Source organism: Myxocyprinus asiaticus, chromosome 35 (genome assembly GCF_019703515.2).
Source record: "Myxocyprinus asiaticus isolate MX2 ecotype Aquarium Trade chromosome 35, UBuf_Myxa_2, whole genome shotgun sequence".
NCBI lineage: Eukaryota > Metazoa > Chordata > Actinopteri > Cypriniformes > Catostomidae > Myxocyprinus > Myxocyprinus asiaticus.
In genome coordinates this window covers 23261654-23286460 of record NC_059378.1, presented here as the reverse complement: position 1 = coordinate 23286460, position 24807 = coordinate 23261654, and the positions used below count along the sequence as shown (strand labels likewise).

The 24807-nt window shown below is 38.3% G+C and overlaps 1 protein-coding gene across 3 annotated transcripts; it reads right to left on the bottom strand.

Moving 5' to 3' along the window:
* Positions 1-984: 984 nt before the first annotated feature.
* nr2f6b (nuclear receptor subfamily 2, group F, member 6b) lies at positions 985-21089 on the bottom strand. 3 transcript variants are annotated; one of them, XM_051673240.1, is made up of 5 exons: positions 20867-21089; positions 19006-19356; positions 12980-13074; positions 10411-10986; positions 985-2257 (listed from the first exon to the last, which is right to left on the bottom strand). In XM_051673240.1, exons 2-5 carry the CDS (start codon positions 19272-19274, stop codon positions 1983-1985), a joined length of 1215 nt encoding a protein of 404 aa, XP_051529200.1. In that variant the 5' UTR covers positions 19275-19356; positions 20867-21089; the 3' UTR covers positions 985-1982. The 3 variants fall into 3 exon arrangements, with proteins under 3 accessions (XP_051529200.1, XP_051529202.1, XP_051529201.1); XM_051673242.1 differs by having other exon boundaries at positions 10411-10983; XM_051673241.1 differs by lacking the exon at positions 20867-21089 and adding an exon at positions 19625-20236.
* Positions 21090-24807: the final 3718 nt, after the last annotated feature.

The window sequence follows — 24807 nt, the reverse complement described above, 5'->3', positions numbered from 1 at the left end:
GTATAATATGTATGTGTAAATGCATATGGAATACTGATAGTCTCTAGAGACTGCTGTCAAGATGTACAGTGAAAAAGGAGTTTTGTTTTGGTCTGTACTCACCCAAAACTAACTGGATCGCTCCAGAATACATTGATTAAACCACTGGAGTCTCGTGGATTATGTTTATGCTGTCTTTATCTGCTTTCTGGAGCTTCAAAGCCTTGATCACCATTCACTTGCATTATATAGATCTACAAAGCTGAGATATTCTTCTAAAAATCTTAATTTGTGTTCTGCAGAAGAAAGAAAGTCATACACATGTGGGATGGCATGAGGGTGAGTAAATGATGAGCGAATATTCCGTTTTGGGTGAACTAACCCTTTGATGGTTAAAAAATATGAGAATTTGTATGATTTTTTGTGTGTTTTACTTGCTGCAGGCATTTGGCTGTTTCTGAGTGAAATAAAAAAGGCACTTAAAAATGTTCTTACTCAGGCAATTTTGGCATTACAAATGCCATCCATATGTGGTAACAGATCTGACCAGTTATTTGTGAATCAAAATCAAACCCCCCCTCCCCCCCACCACCAAAAGTCTCAAAAGTTGTGACTAAAGCAAAAGCGCTTTCAAATACATTTTTGAAGCCGAGTACAAAAGCAGTTTGTGAAACTAAAACTAACTTTACTGCACTAATACAATCAGTTCAACATTTATGTGTGAATTACAGCTTTATATTTAGTATAATTATAGCGACCTGGCTGATGGCTTGCATCAGGTTTGTGTATGAAATTCCACAACCCTCCCCCTTACGAAAACATTGAAAGATTTACCGAACTTAAATCAGCTGTTTAAAAAAGAATAATTATAGAGATCAATAAATTATGAACAATTTATTTTTGTTCATAATATCTTGATTTTTGTAATCTAATTACGTAATCCACTCATTTTTTTCAATAGACTAACAAAAAAGTTTTTCTACACAGTCTTACACAAAAGCCTTTTTTATTTATCATTCATTTTTATTTTTAATATGCAAAAATATTTGATACTTTGAAAATGTTCTACTATTTGTTTGCCCCATTAAAAAAGTGAATAGAACTGTTTAAACAAGACAATCCAAAACAAGGGCTTCTTTTACTATGTTCAAAATAGTAAGCTACCATATCACGTACTATATCTGCAATATATATAATGTATACTGTGCATAGTTTTGCCAATTTTACCTGGATTACCTTCTATGTTTATATCTACACAATCCAATGCACTTGACTTGACCTTCCATATCCAGTGTATTTAACCAGAATAGCATCCACAATATAACTGTATAATAAATGTATTTATTTCTAAGTTTATAACTGGACTCCACTTGCAAAATTAAACATGTATTTATGTCATGTTACAATACTAAGTCATATTCACATACTATGAAAAACAATAGGCAGTATGCAGTATATTCTGTGTAGTACACAATAAGCAATATGCTAGTATTCCATTCCAAGCATAGTCATATACAGCCCACCACTGATCTTTTAAGTATACAGTATATATCTCAACTTCTTGGACTCAAAATTACATTCCTTAATAAAGATTCTTAATGTACATCTACACTACTTTTAAAATAGTTCACTTTGCTCTCTCAATAAGAAGGTACCATTAACTCTTCTTAAAAGCTTTGGATGAGTGTCTTGTATTTGCACACTGAGATATCGATAACTTCCTGCTGACACCTTAATCAGTCTTAAGTATATCATTCCTCTTGTCAAACGTGTGACGTATGCCATAGAACCTCTGCATGAGTCCTTCAGTAATTATTAAAACTTGAGGTATCCTGTATCTAGGTGTCTCAATTAAACTGCATAGGAACATGCATCATCTTTTTAATTATGCGGTATATACAGAAGTACCGAAACACAAGACCATCATCTTTCCACACAGGTACTGTGGAATCATAGGAAAAGGCCTGAGATGGGACATGGGATCAGCTCCTCTGATTGTTCATCTACTGTCCGGGCACGTATGGCCAGCTGATGGAGCTTCCCGAGAGCTGCATGTCCCGGATAAGCGTCTCGATGGGCGTCTTACCAACTAGCCGCATGAAGAAGAGCTGAGAGATGAGGTTAGCGGGCACAGCCCTCAGGGCGGGTAGTCGGAGCAGGAGTCGGCCGAAGCGCTGGGGCTGACCCGGATACTGCATGCGCTCGTACTCGGTGAGGGCCACCTGAGCTTTCTCCTGCAGGCTTTCAATGTGTGCCGGGTCTGACAGCCCACACGCATCTGTAGGGAACAAAATTGAGTTTTCAACACAGCTGGAAGAGAGAATCATTACAGCAAATACAAAAGACATTTGATATAGGTGTTTCCTCTTTTAAAAAAGACAAGCTTTAAAAAGAACAACCCTATGTTCAAAATGGAATAATAGTTTACTACTTACTGAATACTGCACAGTATATACTGCATACCACCTACTTCTTTTTAAAAATGTAGACATTATTCCCCAATAAACGTTTCACACGAATACGCTGATAACTACCAAAAGTTAACATCAGCTTATTTACTAATCCGACAACGCAACAAAACCCAGTTTACGTGAGACTTTTGACATCAAAACATAACCAGACATGCGCACATTGGATAAACTGTTCAAAGAGTCGGTTAACGTGTTTACATGTAACCAGGGTTGGGGAGTAATGGAATACATGTAACGGGATTACGTATTTAAAATACAAAATATAAGCAACTGTATTCCACTACAGTTACAATTTAAATAACTGGTAATTAGAATACAGTTACATTTAAAAGTATTTTGATTACTGAAGAGATTACATTGCATTTTATTGTCATTTGTTTCATTTAATATTTAGTCCTTTCAGATGGAAAAGATTTATACATATAAATGATGCGATCCAAAATGCATTTGAACAGCGGTGAAACACTTTCTTATGATGTGTTACATTCATACGAGCAGACAGAGAAGTAAATTTGAAGTAAGTTTGGAGCAGAAGAAATAGAAATACTATTTCTAGCCATTTTACATTTTACATGCACATGTTACCTGGCATGATCATATTTTTTATCAAGAAAATTCACGTTGGATCATAATTTCTTTTTGTCTAGTAAGACCTTTGATATTAGGGAGTGGCGAGGACTCCACGACAGCACATCCCTCCTCCTTCCCGGGTTTCGGGACCAATGTAACAGGGTTCAAATGGGAAATGAGGCGGGAACCGGCTGAATATTCAAAGTAATATTTAATGTAAAATTAAAACATAAATACAAAACATAAACACACACATGTCAGCTGCGTGTGGCTCTCTCTCTCCTGAACTGTCGTATCCGGCTGCCTTTATCCCTCTCCTCAGCTGATTGGGGGCGGGCATGCATATTCACGGCCCGGCCCTGCCCTCCTCTTAGTCACAGTCCTGTATTTCCCCTCTCCTAAAATTTCTCTATAGCCTATGCGGCTTTCTCAGTCACGTGAGTATTCTAATCAAAGGTAGCCAAGGATACGGCTTGTAAAACCAATAAAATCACACTATGTTATTTGAAGTACATGATTGGATTAAACTATCCAGTCACAATCACCTATCAATAGACGTCCAGTTAGTGAACTGATTTATGAGTCAGTTTCAAAGAGCACACAGATGAAATTGCAGCTGGAAAAATATCAAGGAAGCGTACACGTACATTTAATGAGGATCTTCAAAAAGAATTAAAATTTCTAAAAATGGAGTCACAAACAGAGCCTAGTAAAGTGAGGTGTGAGATTTGTGGAGCTCGCTTTTCCATCATCAATGGAGGCCGCTCCGACATCACGCAGCATGTTCATACAAAAAAGCATGTGGATGCTGCTAAAAGTAAGTGTGACACACCAAGTGTTAGCAATTTTTTTGTGAAGCAAAGTTCCGAATCTGACAAGGTGCACACAAGTGAAGGACTTTTCGCTTATCATTCTGTTATGAATGGCCATAGCTTTGCACAATCATGACCAGAGTCTTGCAGGCCAGGCTGGAGGAATCATTCATACCCTCTGACATTAAAAAGCAGTTGGATGCCCTGGTTGAAGCTGGTGACATGGGAGCGAATGATTTCTTTTGTGCAGTGAGAAACTTTTATTCAGCATCAGTGGATTACCACCAAAATTGGAGCCGCTCATTGGATAACACAGAAAAACTTGAGTGGGCCCTACTGAGAGACATCCCAGAGTGGAAAAACATTCAGAGCAGCCTCAAACACTTCTATTCCAGAATCCCCGTTCTCAGTTTGATTGACGAAACCACGCTCTTTGATGAGTGGGCTTGCGCAAAAAACATTGTCACTCATCGCATCACTGAGTGGAACATGAACAAGACGGCCATGTCTGAGAGATGGACAGACGTTTTTTTGTGAGCTGGAGAGCAAGACCATTAACTTCGGAGTCTTAGCCAAGGTCGTGGAGTTTGTTTTGTAACTGCCTGGGACATCTGCATCTGTGGAGCATGTGTTCTCATTAATGAATGCAGCATGGACACCGGATAAATCTCGACTCAGTGTAACAGTCATGAAGGCAGTGCTTTTAGTACGTCTTAATTTTGGACTGGACTGCTCTGGATTGTACGATAATCTCTTGAAAGACAAGTGCACACTGAAAAAAATTGCTGCCAGCGAAAAGTACAAGGTTATAACAGTTACAGGTGCGGATGCATCCTCTACTTCGCATTGATCTGCGCCTAGGTAAGGATATGTCAATTTTATTTTTGCTGGGAGGCAGCTGTCCTGTTTTCCACAAGCAGGAACCTGGTCACCCTATATAACGTGCGACAACCGGTGGAGTTGCTGGTGCCCCTCTCGGGTAAGATGGTGCCCCCCTAGGTAGTTGGTGCCCAACGCAGCCTGTTTAATATGCATATAGGAAGCGGCGGTACTGGTAGCTACCTTCAGCCTCCTCCATCACACTGTTTGATTGAGGACCCTGAAACATTGAAAATGGACATTGAAATGCATCAATTATTTCACTACAAACTCTTCAGACATGTTTGCAAGTTCTGTTCTCTGGTTTGTGTGCAGCTATGTTGTGTTTTCTGTTGTTCATATCGCTGGTGGTCAAAACGAGTTTTCGCTTGAATCTCGCACATGCTGCGTAACGCCGGGTTCACACATTCCATATTAACAGATGACACCATTTACACTGCAAGCGTGAGTCACGAGGTGACGCATCCCAGAAGCGTCCCAGATGCGGCAGTGAGTGGATAATTTCGGCGTTGAGCCTATTTTTGCCGCGCGGATCACACTAAGCTTAGTGGCTCTGGGTGCAGTACAACACTAAAATAATCAAGAGATTATAGAAAAGACACAAAAGCAAACCAAAATGATTCAAACCGAACCTATAGTACACTACAATTTATATGATAGGATAGGACAGTTTCAGCATTGAGCCTATTATCGCCATGTGGCTCACGCTGAGCTCAGCGGCTCTGGGTGCAGTACAACACTAAAATAATCAGGAAATTATAGAATTAAAAATAAAATTTATTCAAATCAAACCTATAGTACACTACAATTTGTATATTTGTATGCAAGTAAATGCAAAAAAATAACGCAATAAAGGAATAAAGGAATGAATTAATAAACTGCCGGACCTTTTGCCATTCTGTGTATATAGGTGTACAATCTTAAAGGCTGACTGTGTTTATAGCCTGCTTAGCATTGCTTATTCTTATTCTCTTTTTATCCTTTGTCATTTTACCACGTGTTTCGGGTTTTTCCACTTTTCTACTGTTTCATCTGTGTGTATTTTACCTGTTGCAGGTGTGTTTGTATCCTGCTAGCTTTTTTAGCATTGCTTATCTATCTGTTTTCAGCCTTTAATCCTTAACATCTTAACGCATCGGGCTTTCCACCGCATTATTCTCTTATCGCGATTCAACTGCGTGCATTTTCCACGTGCATTCACTTTCTATTTTTATCGCTATTAAACTGTGCTCATTTTACAGCGCGCACCCATTTTTCTCCTCTGTGTTACACGGATTATTGCATAGATCTCAAAGCACCGCTTATCAAGAACAACCAAAACAACAAATAATTGCATGAGGGATTCACATCGATCTCAAACCCTCACCACTCAGGAGCAACCAACCAACAACAACAACAACAAACATCTGCGATAAGTCATGGCATCCACTCATGTTATTTCTTCCTGCATTGCATGTCACATGTTTACTATAGCCTCTTCTGTCAGCAGTGAGGGATTCACATGTGATAAATGTAAGGAATTAGTCAGGCTGACGGAGAAGGTTTATGAGTTAGAGGCACGCATCCAAACGCTAGTGGAGGTCAGTGAGAAAGAAAAGCCGGTAGATACTGTTTCAGGTGCGGGCAGTACAGAGAGCAACACACACACTTTGGTTCTGGCTGTAGAGCCCCCACAGCAGGGCGTTTGGGTGATGTCTCGGCGGCATACTCGCTCAGCAAAGCGACACCACTCTCCCATTTCTGTTAGGGTTTCCAGTCGATTCTCCCAACTCAGTGATGCACCCACTGAGAATCATGTTGAAAGAGCCCTTGTTATTTGTGATTCTATTTTAAGGAACGTGGAAATAGAGACTCCAGCCACTATTGTTAAATGCATTTTGGGTGCCAGAGCATCTGACATCAAATCAAATTTACAAGTGCTGGCTAATGCTAAACGTAGATTTTCTCAAATTGTTATTCATGTCGGCACTAATGATGTCCGGCTTTGCCAGTCGGAAATCACTAGAGATAATGTTAAAGAGGTGTGTCAATTTGCAAAAATGATGTCAGACACTGTAATATGCTCTGGCCCCCTCCCTGCTCGTTGTGGTGATGAGGTTTATAGTAGATTAGTGTCACTGAATGGCTGGATGTCTGAGTGGTGTCCGCAGAATAGCATAGGATTTATAGATAATTGGAAGAGTTTTTGGGGTAGACATGACCTGCTAAAAAGAGACGGACTCCATCCCTCCAGGGAAGGTGCCGCTCTCCTCTCTAGTAATTTGGCTCATAGTCTTAATAATGATAGTATTTGACTCACTGGGGCCCAGGTCAGGAAGCAGACAAACTGGTTAATACGAACATCTGCTAGCTGCCTTGAGATGTCACACAGGTCATATAAACTACAACACATAGAGACTGTATCACCTAGATATCACATAGAGACTGTGTCTGTTCCCCAAACTACCAACTAACAGAAAACCCTCACTAAATCATTTAGAAAAAATTTGATTAAGGTCAAACTTGAACAAAACAAACAAAAGATAAACACCATATAAAGATAGGGCTACTAAACATTAGATCTCTTTCTACCAAAGCACTAATTGTAAATTAAATTATTACAGATCATTGTTTGGATGTGCTCTGTTTGATTGAAACCTGGCTAAAACCAAATGAATATCTTAGTTTAAATGAATCTTCTCCCCCAGGTTATTGTTATAAACATGAGCCTCATCTGAAGGGTCGAGGAGGAGGTGTTGCTACAATTTACAGTGAAGTTTTTGGCGTTACTCAGAGGACAGGATATAAATTTAAGTCTTTTGAACTAATAATGCTTAATGTGACACCGTCAGATATAGATATAAATAATAAAAAAAACTCTGTCATCTTTTACCCTTGCTACAGTATATAGATCACCTGGGCCTTATTCTGATTTCCTTGGTGAATTTGCAAATTTTTTATCAGATCTTGTAATTACTGTAGAAAGAGCTTTAATTGTTGGTGACTTCAGCATTCACATAGATAATGAAAATGCACATTTATCATTATCATTTTAGCATTAAAAATTAATTATATATTTTAGATTAGCATTTATCGATATTCTCAACTCTCTTGGAGTCAGACAAAATGTGACCGGACCAACTCATTGCCATAATCATACGCTAGATTTAATTCTGTCATATGGAACTGATGTAGAACGATGACATCTCGGATCATTACCTCATCTCTTGTATGCTGCGATCAGCTAATGTTACTCAATCTACACCACGCTATCGTTCAGGTAGAACTATTCTTTCGACCACTAAAGATATCTTCACTAATAATCTTCCAGATCTATCTCATACACTCCATAAACCTCAAAGCCTAGAAGAACTTGATGAAATAACAGAAAATATAAATACAGTCATCTCTAGCACTCTTGATAGTGTCGCCCCCCCCTCGATTATAAAAAATTAAAGAAAAAAGCCCTGCACCATGGTACAATAATCACACTCATGAAAGAAAGTCATATGGGGTGAGTAAACAATGACTGAATTTTTATTTTTGGGTAAACTATCCCTTTAAAGTGTTTTCATTCATTTAAGCATTGTCGGCTTATTAAAGGAATATTTCAGGTTCAATACAAATTATGCTCAATCGACAGCATTTGTGGCATGATGTTGATTACCACAAAAAAATAATTGAGGTTACAGTGAGGCACTTACAACAGAAGTGAATGGGGCCGATTTTTGGAGGGTTTAAATGCACAAATGTGAAGCTTGTAATTTAATAAAAAACACTTACTTTAATTCATCTGTTAAAACGTATGTATTTTTTGAGCTGTAAAATTTGTACAGTTGTTTTAGGGTTAACGGCATTACATCGTCATGGCAATGAACTTGTACAATTGGCTATAACTTTACACAGAAAAGGTTAGTAAGAGATTTTATCACAGTATAATCATGTTAACATGCATATTGTTTATGTCTTCTGACTATACTTTTGAAACAGTCAGTATTTTAATGTTTACAGTTTGGCCCCATTTTCTTTCATTGTAAGTGCCTCACTGTAACCCTGATTTTTGCTTAGGGTTAGGGTTGGAAATTTGGAGGGACAAAAAGTTGAAATAAAGTTTTGTGGTTATCAACATTATGCCAAAAATGCTGTCATTTGAGCGTAACTTGTACTGAGCATGGAATATTTCTTTAAGTAAAATCGATGAAAGATTGTTAATTGTTGTCACATGACCATGTTGCATTTTGCATGTTCAATTCAGTAAGTGGCATCTAGTTATCATCTTTGGAATAAAAATGGTTACTTTGCATTTTAATGTAAAAAATGTCTAAGGATTTGGCAGTCCAGTCGCTTTTTACAAATCTGGTAACAACTTGCCAGAGAACTGTTATTTCTATGTATAGTGTTGAAATTATGCTGCAGTTTTGCATTGTCTGAAGAAAATGTGAGTAGTGCATCACCAAAGTGTTATTGGTGGTTGCTAGAGTGTTGGTATGCAGTTTCCATGGTGTTTTGAGTGTTTTTTAGTCTATTGCTACATAGTTGCAAGGGTTAGGGTAAGGTTTAATATCTGTATCACAAATGGTGTGGTATGATTTTAATACTTAAGGCATCAATACACTTCAAGTGAAATCAAAGAAAGAATGGGTGTGACGTCATTTCGGACAAAATCTGGTCAAAACGGTGTTTTTGAGTTTATTGTGGTGGTTTGAAACTTTCAGGTAAACTTTGTACTGGCCGTTAAACACCTTCTTACTGCCACTGTTCAGTGCAGTCAGTGGGTGTGTCTTGGTGCTTCACCAATTTTGGCACCGATATTATTTCCCAGTTAATTTTTTTTCAATTAGTCAAGATCAGTCAATGTGAACACACTGGAGTGCAGAGTTTCAGGAGGTGGTGCAAACATACCTACATCTGTATGATCGTTTAGCATAGTCATTTTCCAAGACCATGCCATGTGATTTTTTTTTTTAGATTAGTCTACAAAAGGAACCACATCTGCTCAAATACTTTTAAGTGCCAATTCGCCCTGTCGCTTGATATGCTGCTTTATTCATGTCTTTGTCTGCAGCCAGTAAGCCATTTACACTTCTGCCGAATTTCTGACACCGTAGTATCGATGCCTTTCTTTAAAAATCATGTCTAAAAACCTTTTATATGATCTTACGTGGATTCATCAAAGTCATCATAAAATACAATAACAGATGGTAATCAGTGCATATTATGACCACACATAGCATACTAGCATTAGCATTAGCACCATGAATGCAGAATGCTGAACATGACAAATTACATATTATCTACCGCATATTACTTTCAATCATCATCAAGTGGTTCAAACAGCTCTATTTACTGATCTCATGTGGATTTTATTTATAGAACGGGGCATGTAGTAATTGATAAAACATTTTAATGTCACATTGGTTAATGTTTTGCATGTAGCCTGTTGACTGGACCGTGTGATTCTTATATTTAAATGCTCCTCCTCTAAACTCCTCCTTTTTAGCTCTGAGCATAAATCGAAGAAGAACTTAACTGTGAGTGTATCGGAGCCTTTACAGCTAGGGGTTTGTGTAAATCCTTAACCTTAAGTATGAGAAATAATAATAGTGATGCTTGCCTTAGCAAACGCCAATAATAATATTGACAAAATAATGATTTGGAGAAAATTCAACAGGATGGGACTTTGGGATATAATTTCAATGTACAAGGGGTTCATCACTCACCTGGTGAGAATAGGGCAAGGGCTTTAAGACAGCTGTATTCGGCAGAATCAACCTGTAGTCGCGTCAGTTTGTCCACCTGGTCCTGGAACACCCGCACCTGGTCCATGAAGGACACGACGCGGTCAGCAGCCATGGGGGAGGAGTGAAAGCCAGCAGCTGCTAACAGAGGGGCAGTGTGGAGGGGCAGAGCAGACTGAGCTGCATTTAGAATGAACAGTTCGCTCCAGCTGAGCCTCAAAAGGGCCACCTGCTCCGACACAGGCAGGTCAGGGAAAAACGGAATGTTCCGGGCCCACTCTATGGTACTAAATAGCAGCCGGGCTGCCAACTCACAGATGTTGTCTATGCCCATAATGGAACTGTTGGCCCCGGAGAGCTGCTGGCCACACTGGGCCCCGTAGCGGCTGTTGGGGTAGGGCTCTGCTCTCAGGAGCTGAGAGATCAGTTCAGAAACAGGCTGACCGTTGAAGTAATCAGCACCCATGCCTGGAGCTCCTCCACCCTCCCCACCCACTCCAACCATGGAGGCAGGACTGATGCCTGCATGGGAAGGAGGGATACGTCCACGTTGGACTGCTGGAGCCAACAGAGAAAGAGGAAACATCAATATACAGACACAAATGTTATATAACATATATATATATATATATTAGTGTCCGACCGATATATCGGTGAGCCGATATTAGCCTTTCACCGATATATCGGTATCGGCGTATATTTTACTGATATGCGCCGATATGAAAACTTTTTTTCAGAAAATATAATGCAGAAAACAATGCTTTAGAATTGGTGTCATAGCATAGTTTGTCCATCAGAGCGTGATCCGACTCCATGGTTTAGAGAGCTGACTCTGAGCTAATGGTGGCTCTGCAGACAGGGCGGAGTTAAACGGTGCGGATTTGCGTGGTCTCTTCTCGTTAAATTGCTAACTAGTTTGTGAAATATATACTGGAATGTTAATAAAAAATGACCCCATCATTTTATATAACTAATATAATATTAACCCTGACCCTGACAACCATGTCACTCATGTTTATCATATCTGTTTGCTGTTAGCCAGCTATAGTTTGTCAGTGAGGTAAGTAATTTAGCAGATTGAAAGGTAAACATCAGAGCATCTTTTTGCTGCTCAACAGACAACGGTGCGGTGGTGGATTGCGTCTGTTCAGTGTTGAATTCACACATCGCTGTTACCTAGTTGGTGAGACAATGCTGGAAAGTAAATAAAGTCCATCTTTTACTCTCCATAGCAATGAGCTTACAGCTAACTAGCTAACCACGTAGCTACTTTCATTGCTTGTCAGTGTGTAAACATGTATTCACTAAACTGTTTTGTTCAGTATTCACAGTTTGGTACCCCCTTAAACTGAACAATTCCAGTCATTGCATTTATAAAATGTAATATCTAAAAGTCTGGTTTTTCAGACATTAAAATAGGATATGTAATAAAAGAAGATTTAATAAATAGTATATTTGCCCTGTGTAAATAATAATATATATGAACTGTATCTAATAAAAAAATACACATTTATTCATTTTAATATCCTATATATATATATTTTTTGAATGTGTTGAAACTTGACACCATGCGACACACCCTAAAAACGGCACTGTTAGATCGGTTTCATGCTGAAGAGCCGTTTAAAAGTAATTTTTCTTTCTCACTCTCATAAATGTAAATGAGTGTAAATGCCAACGCCATCATGTATGTCGAAACATACAGTACTGATTTTTTTAATTTATTTTATTTATTCTTTATTTAAATGGTCAGCAATTGACTTATACTAACAGTGCTGATGTTTATTAAGCTATTTATTGTATTTTTATTTATTCTTTATTTTCTCAGTGTTCATTTCTAGAATTTGTTGACAATGTATAATAATAATGTCAAATGTTCTTTGATAAAAAATATTTGTTTAAGAAAGCATCGGTGAACAATCCAAATTGAAAAAGTCTGTTTTCATTCCAGCTCAAAAATGAACTATATCGGTCACCATATCGGTAATCTGTGAATTTTCCCCCTCAAAAATCGGTATCGGTATCGGTCTAAATAAATCCCATATCGGTCGGGCTCTAATATATATATATATACACACACATTACGATGTAAAATCCATGTTTTTTAAGATTCTGCTCTATTTCTAGATCACTAATCAGATAAGGAAGTTTATGTCATTGGCCATGTTAATATCTTTACATCGAACCAAAGGTCAGATTTTACTTTGCTTCTATTGAACAACATACCCAAATCATACTGGGATAACATCACATGACAATGCTGTGTAGTGCATGACAGCTAGAGTACATGCCGTCATTAAAACAAAAGGGGAACATACCAAATTGTTATGTTGATAATATAATTTGTAATAGAAAAAAAAAACTGTATGAAATTAGAAAAATGCAAAATATCATCTTTTTTACAAGTGGATTTTTCATTGTATATGTATTGTATAATATATATAATATGTATAATATACTTGTTATAGGTCTATATAATTTTATTGTTCTATTAAATCTATTGATCTGTTGACAGTGGCATTTTTAAAATGAGTCCTGTTGTTGCACTGACCTTCTTTCCTCATACCGACCCGGAAGCACTTCTTCAGACGACAGTACTGACACTGGTTACGATGGTGCTGATCGATCTGGCACTCACGGTTTGATCTGTGAAGAGAGTTTATTTATCTGTGACTGAAGAACATAAAGATGACAAGCAATATTTAAGATATCTCATGTAGTATAAAGATTGATAATATGCATTCAAACCAACAGCTTGGCATTGAAACAAGTTGTGAATGTTACTCTGTCTTGCTTTTTTAAGGTGTTATGATACATGCTGCATTAATGCAAACTATAAGAATTACACATTAATCAGCACTGAATTTTATTTAAATTAAAGCATAAGACAACTGTTTAAGGGTGGCATGGAAATGAAGGCAGTTCAATGATAGAGGATATACAGTATGTGATACTGATGCAGCTGATCTAGCTTTTGACCAATAGGGAAGAGTAGGGTAAAATGAGCCTGGTTATAGGCTCAACATGAGATTATAAATAATAAATAAATAGATTATAGATAAGAAATTATAGATAAAAATTAATTTGTGGAATGTTATTCATTGTATCACTGCAAAAATTAAATTGGTCAACTTACCCCCTGATGGCTTATCTTACCCACTGACCAGGAGCATCTTACCCTTAACCTGGGGCAAGTTGACCCAATGGAACAGATTGTTTTTTTTTTTAAAAGGCCAGCTGTTTGTGGCTTTCTGTCACAGACTCATTTTTATAATATCAAGTTACAGCAGACACTTTGAAAAGGTAGCTCTATTCAATGTACCTCTGTCTAAAAACAAGTCTAAAAATCTTTTTTTATAATCTTACATGGATACATAAAATTCATCATAAAATACAATTACAGATGGTAATCGGTGCATATTATGGCCCCGTATAGCATTTTAAAATTAGCATTAGCACCATAAATGCAGAATGTTAAACATGAAAAATTACTTAGGCTATTTTACATATTATCATATTACATTTCAATCATCATTAATTGGTTCAAACATTTTTTTTAAAGGCCAGTTTTTTGTGGGGGCCTGGGTAGCTCAACGAGTATTGACGCTGACTACCACCCCTGGAGTCGCAAGTTCAAATCCAGGGTGTGCTGAGTGGCTCCAGCCAGGTCTCCTAAGCAACCAAATTGGCCCGGTTGTTAGGGAGGGTAGAGGAGGTAACCTCCTCGTTGTCACTATTAGTGGTTCTCGCTCTCAATGCGGTGTGTGGTAAGTTGTGCGTGGATCGCGGAGAGTAGCACGAGCCTCCACATGCAGAGTTTCCGCGGTGTCATGCAAAAAGAGCCTCCTGATAAGATGCATGGATTGACTGTCTCAGAAGCGGAGGCAACTGAGACTTGTCATCTGCCACCCGGATTGAGGTGAGTAACCACGCCACCATGAGGACCTACTAAGTAGTGGGAACTGGGCATTCCAAATTGGGAGAAAAGGGGATAAAAAAATAAATAAATAAATAAAAAGGCCAGTTGTTTGTGGCTTTCTGTCACAGACTCATTTTTATTATATCAAGTTATAGTAAACACCTTGAAATACATTTGACCTCTGTCTAATTTTTCCTTGTATAGGAGACAACATATGTAAAAATTGGCTCATCTTACCCCATTCATCCCTACAGTTTCTCACTTTGTGCTTTAAACAGAAAGTCCATGCAAATAAGAAAGAAACTGCACAGAATGCTTGTATTTACAAATGAACTTCCCAGTATGTCTAAAGCCAGAATAGATTTGCCTCAATACATTGGTTGTTGAGAGAATGATTAAAATTAATTGTATTTTCTGACTAAAATTAGACTCAACTGTGTAAACAAAAAGTTATAAGTGGTTAAGTTGACATTCAGTAACTGTGGAGAAGCAGTGAGCAGTTTCTCCAACAAAAACTGAACAAACACACTAACAGAAACATCCCTGTTGTTTAAACATAAACCTGAACAAATAATCCATAATGAATAAATTTGTATGTGGGGACTGTCCTTCATGAGCTGCCACGCATGAAGAGCTCTCCAACGTTTCTCAGGCACATGATCAGTCACATAACCTTGGCACAAACACAAAGGACACAATTCTGTTCATTCATTCCTAAAGTTCCCATGGCAGCAGGGCTAATGTTAGATCTGCTGTAAAAGGCCAATTACTGACAGCCTTGTACATTTGTACATTCAGCTGTAATAGCTGGGATATTTTTGTGGAAGAGGAAATTATAATGGTGCACATTGCTATCACTGTGGATATTGTTTATATTTCTATCAGAGCACAGCATATTTGTTAAGTTATTAAAATAATCATCAAGCTGTTGTGGCCTGACTTGATCATATATGACTGTGATCAACAACCAACTGTGTTCAACTGTCATGCAACAGTTTAAAGGGAATCTTGCTAAGCAAGTTGGTTAAAATGATGACATGTTTATAGCAAGCTACCTGAATAATAACAGTGGCATCTCTCGATTACTGAGGTTTGTTACCTCCACAGTAACGCAAAAATGCACATTAAGTATTTACAATAGGATCATGTGCTTGCCAAGTATTCGTATCTATACTTGTGTGCTTATGTAGTGAATGTGTCTGTGTGGGTGCCTCGTGCCGCACCCGCCCCGCAAGATGCCGCTCTGGGCAACTGCCCATGTCACCCATGCCTAAATCTGTCACTGGTGGAGTGGGATTTTGTACTAATAATATTTGACTGTGGGTGGGGCTACCCAGCAAAACACCACAGAAATAGATACCAAGCGACTGACAAAATGTCCTGTCACTTGTTGTAACTGGTCAAGAAGACAAACACACAGACTTACACAGAGGAGATCCTCAGTGGTGACATGCTGCATTCCATTCAACTCGGAAAGTCTGATTTTCCAACTTCCTACTAGGAAAAGTGCAATGGAACGCCACTTGAAGTCGGAATTCCAACTTGGAAAGTTGTGCAGAAATTTTAAACTCCGATTTCGCCAAGATGCAGGTGCGTGATGTCACACAAATATGTCGGCTCCCAGGAAGATATAAAAAATTATTGATAAACATTCACTTTTATTAAATAGTATCGATAAATGAGTCAACATTGTTCATACCTTACATTATATTAAAGCTAACAAACGTTAGCAGAGACAGGTGTTCACATGGTAAATTATACTATCTTTTAGTAATCGTACACCTGTATCACAAATGCTATCGTTGCAGAATTGTTTATCAATTGGGTTGCTAGGAGACATCTCTGGTGACAGTCAAACACCTGCTAAGCTAACGGGAGTGTTACAGTTTTGTTTCCTTAAACGTCATCTTCCGAGCATCTGGCAATGGAATGCATTTATGGTCGGAGATCAGAGATATCAAGTAGGAATATCCCACATCCGACTTGAATGGAATTCAGCATTATTGCAGGTCACTTTGTTGTGCCACGCCTTGTTAGGAAAGAGTGCTATAAAGCTTTAAAGGTTCACTCAGAAATAATAATAATAATAATTATTATTATTATTATTATTATTATTTATTTATTTATATATATTTTTTTGAATGTCGTCTTGGACTTACACTGACACCTAGGGGCATGGATGCAGCATCATTCAAATGCAATAGTTTTCAGTTACTGATGCCATTTTAGAAATTCACTGTTCACAGTCAGTCATGATTAATTTTATCCACGAGTGACAGTGTCCATGTCTTCTCAATCGATATTATAGGTGTGGGTGAGAGATCAATATTTAAGTCCGTTTTGACTATTAATTCCCCTCCTTGCCCAGTAGGTGTGATGTCCATGAAGAATGTCGCCAAAAACAAACAAATAAAGGACTTAAAAATCGACCGGTTTCTCACCCACACCTATCACATTGCTTCAGAAGACATGGATTAAACCACTGGGGTCATATGGATTACTTTTATGCTGCCTTTATGTGCTTTTTGGACCTTCAAAGTTCTCACCACCATTCACTTGCATTGCATTGACCTACAGAGCTGAAATATTCTTCTAAAAACCTTAATTTGTGTTCAGCAGAAGAAAGAAATTCATACACATCTGGGATGGCATGAGGGTGAGTAAATTATGAGAGAATATTCATTTTTGGGTTAACTATCCCTTTAAGAGGAATTTCATGTATTTGTAAAATGTACTGCATGGTTCATTAAATCTAATTACACTGCCTGGCCAAAAAAAAAAAAAAAAAAAAAGTCACCGTTTGGATTTAAATAAGCAGATACTTAAGAGCCTATGATTGGATTTTTATTGCAGTGATTAATTTGTTTCAGCTGGCAACAATTCTTTTAACCCTAACTGATGCAGTGTGTAGCTTCTCATTTCTTAAACAACCATGTCGGAAGACATATCCCCGAAGTCACATCATAAAAAATCTACAGTAGACCCATGGCTATGCTTTATAGTGAAAGTATGAACACAATGCGACGAGAACTTATAGGATTGGAACTAAACAGCTGTGTGGCCACAAGAAAGCCACTTGTTAGTGAGGCTAATTGGAAAAAACGACTTCAATTTGCTAGGGAGCATAAAGATTAGACTGTGGAGCAATGGAAAAAGGTCATGTGGTCTGATGAGTCCAGATTTACACTATACCAAAGCGATGGGCACGTCAGGGTAAGAGGGGAAGTGCATGAAGTGATGCACCCGTCATACATAGTGCCCACTGTACAAGCCACTGGAGGCGGTGTTATGATCTGGGGTTGCTTCAGTTGGACAGGTCTAGGCTCAGCAATGTCATGTGGCAATAAAATGAAGTCAGCTGACTACCTGAATGTACTAAATGACCATCAATGGATTTTTTAATTCTCTGACGCAACGGGCATATTCCAGGACGACAATGCCAAGATTCATTGGGCTCAAATTGCGAAAGAGTGGTTCAGGGAGCATGAGGAATCATTTTCACGCATAAATTGGCCACCATAGAGTCCTGACCGTAATCCTATTGAAAGTCTTTTGGATGTGCTGGAGAAGAATTTAAGGAGTGATTCGACTCTCCCATCATCAATACAAGATCTCTGCCAAAACTTAATGCAACTTTGGACGAAAATAAATGTTGTGACGTTGCATAAGCGCGAAACAATGCCACGACGAATGCGCACCATAATCTAAGCTAAAGGCGGTCCAACAAATGTAAGAGTATGCAACTTTTTTTTGGCCAGGCAGTGTATTAAATGTGTGTAATTGTTTATGTTTAAAAAATCCCAGTTTAATGTGCATACTAGACAACTGTAAGTCAGCTATTTAAAGGCTTGGTAAAATGTACCCTTGCAAAGCGAAATTCCGTGAGTGAAATACAGTCAACTCAATGGGAACCCGCGCAATCAGGAATTTCACCTGAATTTCCACACAAGGAATTTTGGTGGTTAAGAAGTTTCCCTACGCAAATTTTGCATGGGGTTCAAATTTGGTGACACGTGAATTTGCAATGTTGACTAATAGGAAGTTGATTGGTTGGCAGTGACCTCTTTGGGGGAGATGCTTCGTACATAGATACACTGAATATTTACAAGGGACAAGGAAAACTTTTGAGTGGTACATCTGCCAATGCCTTCTTTACCTAGAGAATTTTGTTGTGTAAAGCTAAATGCGTTAACTTCCTAAAGAGTGTAAACACTGTTGCACCACAAGGTTGCGCCACTTTTGCGTGTGGTATTTCAGCGCAAAAACCTGCATCTTTTTCACTAACCATCAGCAATCTATAATTGCATAAATGCATAATTGTGCTGCATCTTGAGTATTAAGTGGTCTGCTGCATCCTTTGCTAAATAGCACTCAGAATTGCACAGATTTTGTAGGTGTGTTTGCACCATTGCCTGATCTACATGATTCCTTTAGTGAATCGGGCGCTAAACCAGCGCAAATAACCGGAGCTTTTATTGGCAGCAATTCATTCTTAGAGAATTCTCCCTGTGGCAATCAAAACTTGCTTTGTTTGTTTGAGTGGTCTGACATATCACCTTCTTGCTCAACCAATGACGTGATTTTGGGGCAGGACTACCTGTTTTCTGAACAATTGCTGACGGTGTGATGATATATTTGTAAAATGTGTATTTTCTCACCTGCAGGTGTAGTTGAGATTACGCCTGATGCTCCTTTTAAAGAAACTCTTACACCCCTCGCAGGTGAAAACACCATAGTGTTTCCCGCTAGATTTGTCCCCACACACCACACAGTCCACCACACAGGCCTTGTCCTCCTCGCCACCTTCCACGTCGCTGTTCCCTGCCCGGGGCGAGCTGCCGTCCTCCTCCCCCCGCAGGTAACCCTTCTCACTGAGTCCATTAGTGTTGCCGTTGGGGTTGGCCCATCCCCCGCTCACCATGGCCATCTCTGTGTACACCGGCAGGAGCTGTGTGAGAAACCTTCCCACAAAGACAATTCAGAGTCGCCCCAGAGTGAATCTGTTTAAGCTGCAGAGAGTAAGCAGAACAAGGACAAACAAGTTTAACAACACTCTGAAGGTCTGGAAGGCTTACAACGTTGACATGGTTTTGCCGCCAAATTTCAGTTCAAAAACCCTTCAGGAAGTGCTCATCCCTGTTATTTTTCTTCCCCTGTTGATTGTCCTCCTTCCAAAAATCTCAAGGTCTCTTTGATTCAATGAGAAGTTCAGAGTTCAGCCAAGAGGAGCCCATCTTGCACATTTAACAGGAAACAATAAATTACACATAAACGCACCCAGACTTCGGAAAAAGAAGACATGCACCTCCATGTGCTACACAGCTTGGAGAAACAGATAAAGACTCCCTCTCAACTAGCAGGCACTGGAAACTGTGACAGCAGGAAAGCCTACATTACATGCCCCCTAGTAGCCAACAAGTCAAACCAGTTCTTTCTGTGTGGAGAAACACAATGTTTTGTTACAGTGCAAACTGGATCTGTTTAGAAAAGTTGGGGTTATTACAGGTCAATCAAACAGATATGACTCAACCTGCCACTGTATTTCTTGTTATCTTGTTTTCATTTAGTTTAATCCTAAATTGGATCACTTTAATATCTCAGTTGTTTCTAGACAGTGATGAGCTTTAATAGAGTGCAATTGGAGACTTTTACTGCAGTCCTTGAATTTTCTCCAGGAAAAAAGATCCCTTGTGGTAATTTCTCATTTGTTGCCTCTTGAGTTTCAGACAATATCCCTACAATGTATGAGAGCTATGCCACCTACATTGATTTTATAGCTGTATGTTAACAATTGTCTTTCTAGGGCACAAATATAGACGTTTGTTTGCATCTCCTGCTTCTCATGAATTTTCTCCTTAATAAAAGAACCCATTATTTTGTGTCTCCTTTAGGCTTTTGAAAAGAGATCTCAACAATGTAAAATATTGTGCCAGGTTTACCAAGATACCAAGATATACACAATAATGCCTGGATTTGCCAATATCAAAGTCAACAATCCAAAGTCAAATATCTCAAACATGTTTATTTACAGCTCTGTACTCTTGCTCATACTCTTACTTTCGTATGTCAATAATTGTCTCATTTGTTTATATCTTTATTTCCCCTAAGGGATTTTAAGAGAAACATCTGAGACAAAGTTAATATTTAAATGAAACAACTGAGCAACCTATGAGCAATAAAATGTTAATGTGGGACATCTCAACTTTGTATGATGAAGTAGGTTAATTGAAGTCCAAAGAAACTGCATTTAAACTGCTAGTAAAGCTTTGCTTTCCGATCAGAAGACATCGGCAAAGCCAAATACAAAGAAAGCAACCTGGGTAATGATAAACAGAGCTCAGCCCCTACACTGCTACTCAAGGATCAAAGTTCAAAGGAAGTTCTTTAGTTTCTCTTCCTCAATGTTGTTGTGAACCAGAACATTTTGAACACTCTTTCCACTTAGGTAAGTAAAGTAAAAGTAACGCAGTAAGCACCAATAGTGCATGTTTATGGACATTACAGTGAGTCCTTCTGTACCTTGATTCTTCAGTGCTGGTTCGTCCAGCCGTATGGTCTCCGGGGCTTCAGCATTCCCAGGAACGGACCTGAAGGTCTTTAGATGTCCACGACTTCACATCCCCTGCCTTTCTCCATTCATCAGTAAATAATGAGAACGACGGTCAGGAGATACATCTGACCTGAGAGTGTCTGTGACTGGCCAACAAGCCTTGCTCTGTTCTCTTGTCTCTCTCTCTCTCTCTCTCTCTCTCTCTCTGATTGGTGGAGGATGAGCAAGCGTGTGTTTGTGTGTTCAGGGATTTGACACTGCTATTCAAGCCCTCCGGTTGCCATGGTGCTACCTGCCATATAAGGGTAATAGAGTCAAAGAGCAGTGAGTGGGCTGTAGCCGCTCAACACAAACAACCATGAATGCGTTACCACACACACGGTTAACCCTTCAAGGGATGACCATAGGTACACTTATCATGTATCTAAGGAAGGTCTGGATTAGTTTACACAAAAATGAAAAACCTGTCTTTATTTACTAACCTTTATATATTTTCAAATTTGTATGACTTTCTTTCTTCCATGGAACACAAAAGGAGATATTTTGAAGAATGTACTGGTTGCACTTTTCCATGAAATTATAATGGAGAATGGGACTGAAGCTTTCAAGCTTCAAAAAGGATGTAAAAGCACCATAAAAGTACTATAGAAGTGGTCCAAATAACATATGCACTATATTTAAAATCTTCAAAAGCCATACAATAGCTTTCTGAGAGGGACAGACCAACATTTAAGTGATCCACCCTAGCTCTCCTTGGCACATTCATGAGAGTTCATGAGAGAAGTAGCAATGTCAGATTTGTGATCAAATCCCTCTTTTGACTTGGATCTTTTCAATGATTTGGTTGATCTGGTTCACAAAACCAGTATGTGTCCAAGTTCTTGGGTTGAATTGTTGGTCTTTAAACAGGAATGCAGCCCCTTCTGGAGTCAGTTAGTAACTTTGTAGCCTTTCATTGGTCTCCGCTCTTGGTTCAGATGTGGAAGAACATGGCAAGTGGGTTTAAACTTTAAACTTTAACCATTTCACAGGTTGTAAAACCATTTGCCTGAGCAACATGTACCAAACTCAGATCTGGTTCAGTCGTTCACGGATCAGACAAATCTGGTTCTCACTGACTCAATGCTTCGATCACAGCATTTGCCTTATTTCCTAGGTGAAGATCTCAATCTCAGAAGGCCTCAATGTTATCATTGGATGGGATAGGATGATATGATACTACTTTATTTATTCCCTGGGGGGAATTCAGGAAATTTCATGTCACTGAATATAGCCAAAGATTTTGTTTTCATGGTACCTCCCATGTTTAGCATGTGTCGTGAAACTTACAGCTTCACTGAAGTTCCTCACCAAACCTAAGACACAACCAGTCACAGTATCCAGTATTTTGCCAATATATCTCTAATATCACCCAATGCTATTAAAAGAGATCTTTATTGACTAAATCTGGGATATAGAGGTATTTGTTGTCGAGTTCTTTGTGTTAAGTTGGAGTACATTGTACAAAAAAATAGTTTCTCAAAATAAGTTGGTGCTGTTCTGATTTGCATCCTGCAAAATTCAGATGGCACCATTTTCAAACTACTTGTCCTCTGATCTCTTTGCTTAGTGTGTTTGTTTTCACTCTGTGTGTGTATGTGTCCAAGTTCTTAGGGTTGAACTGTTGGTCTTTGAACAGGAATGCAGCCCCTCCTGAAGTCAGTTAGTATATTTGTAGCCTATTATTTCTGCTGTTAACTAAGTGATTGTCGCTAAGACCTTACATTAATATACATGTTTCACCTAGTACATTTACACTTAAGAACTGTTTTAGTCCTTTTAGTATTTCATTTTTAATTTAGATTTCTACCTCCTAATTGTAATTTTTTTTCTTTATACTAATTGACTCCATATTTAAGAATTTCAAATATTAGAAATGTAATTTTTTCATGTTTTTTTCAGTAGTAATTTTTTTTTTCATGTATACTGTGGCTTTAGGAATATGGTCTCCGCTCTTGGTTCAGATGTGGAACGTGGCAAGTGGGTTTAAACTTTAACCATTTCAAAGGTGTAAAACCATTTGCCTGAGCAACATGCATCAAACTCGGCTTCCATTAGTGTTTTTGTGCTCTCTGACCCATACGAGAGGTCTGTCTCCTGAAGTTTCAGGACCTTTGACCTTCACAGAGAGATTGAGCATCAGACACTGACCAGCTCAACACAGCGGGCTGTACACGAACATCTGCTGGGGCCACAGTGGACCACGACAGGGACAGAAATAAACATCCTCCAGCCTGAGAAAAAAACAGCAAACTGCCCTCATTTGGTGGGAAAGTCACACTTGAGCAATTGTTATTCAAATTAGTTGACCTCTGTATTGATTACAAGTTTTTTTTTTTTTTGAAGATGTCGCACACCATCTAAATATTTAGTCAAGTGTACTTGTTAACAAAGGTGGAGTAATAAAAACAGTTCTTGAATATGTTCTTATAAATTGCAAATATCAGCTAAAAATATTCTTCCACAAGCTTCCACAAGAACTTAACTTATCCAAGCTACTTCCTCTTACCATTTAAAATAAAAAATAAAATAAAGTAAAATAAAAGTTCTCTACTTTTCCACAGCTTTTGAATTCTAGTATACTCTTGCAATTTGGTATTATGCGGCACTGCTAATATTGTTGGTTCATAAATTGTATTAGATAAAATTTCACTTTACATGAGAGCATCTGCTAAATAAATAAATGTAATGTAAATGTAAAGATATTTTATTTTACAGAAAATGACTCTTCTGACGAATAAACCTGAAAAATAACCCTTTTTTTTTTAAAAACAACATAAATATTTTTGTATAATATTTAAATGAATGTATAAGGGAAAGTGTGTATTTAGCGTAACCGGTCACCATGTCTTTGAAGTTTGTCATTATTTTAACAAACTTTTTGCGTCACTAGTTCATTTTAAATTCCTGTTTAGGTGTGACAAAGATTGAATGTACAAATATTCCATGCAGTCTTGAAATTAATAGGAGGTCATAAAAGCTGAATGCAAAATAACTATTAAAAAATTGCTAAATGCTGATTAAAATTGTTTTAGATGTCACAATGCAGAACATGCCTAAAAGCATTTCATGTCAACTATCAAAAAACCTCTGACTTAAAATACAACACATCTATTTTGCAAGAGAGGAAAAACAAGGGACAGAGAAAGAGAGAGAGAGAGAGGCAAACATGAGGTCATCTGAGGTTATGCCAATGGGCTCTAATAGCTCAATGAAGACATCTTATTGGGTAAAGGGATTACAAACCCGCTCCCTTCACACAAGCCCCATGCTGCCTGCTTTCACCTTTAAGATTCTTACTCCATTAATCCATCACTCATTGGAAAAGAGGAGAGTTGAAGTTTTATATAAGGTCATTGTCTGTGTGGCACGTTGTTTTTTGGGTCAGTTGAGGCCGTGCGCAGAGACTCCAGTGCATCTAATCTTTTCTATTGATGTGTTATTTAAAGTAATAGTGAATGAATAATAAAAAATTAAACATTCTGTCATCATTTACTCACTTTTATGTTGTTCCACACCTGTTCCAAACAAAAGTGTAAGGTGATTTTACTATCAAAATCCAATAATGCATTATCAAAACAGCTATAAAAAAGCAGCACAATAAAAGTACCATAGTCTTTATGACTCGCACAACATTCTGAGTCTTCTGAAGCCATACAATAGCTTTGTATAAGAAACAGAGCAAAATTTAAGATGTTCAGTGACCTTGAAACCCTATACCATTACGGCAATTTTATTGGCTACTGGCGCTTAGCGCTCAGTCCCAATGCATGCGCCATTGCTGGTAAGTACATTCCCTTTCAAGTCTGTAAATCTTCATTGCGTCAGTAGCTGATGCTGTGGTAGCTGTATACCATAACGCCATGCTACT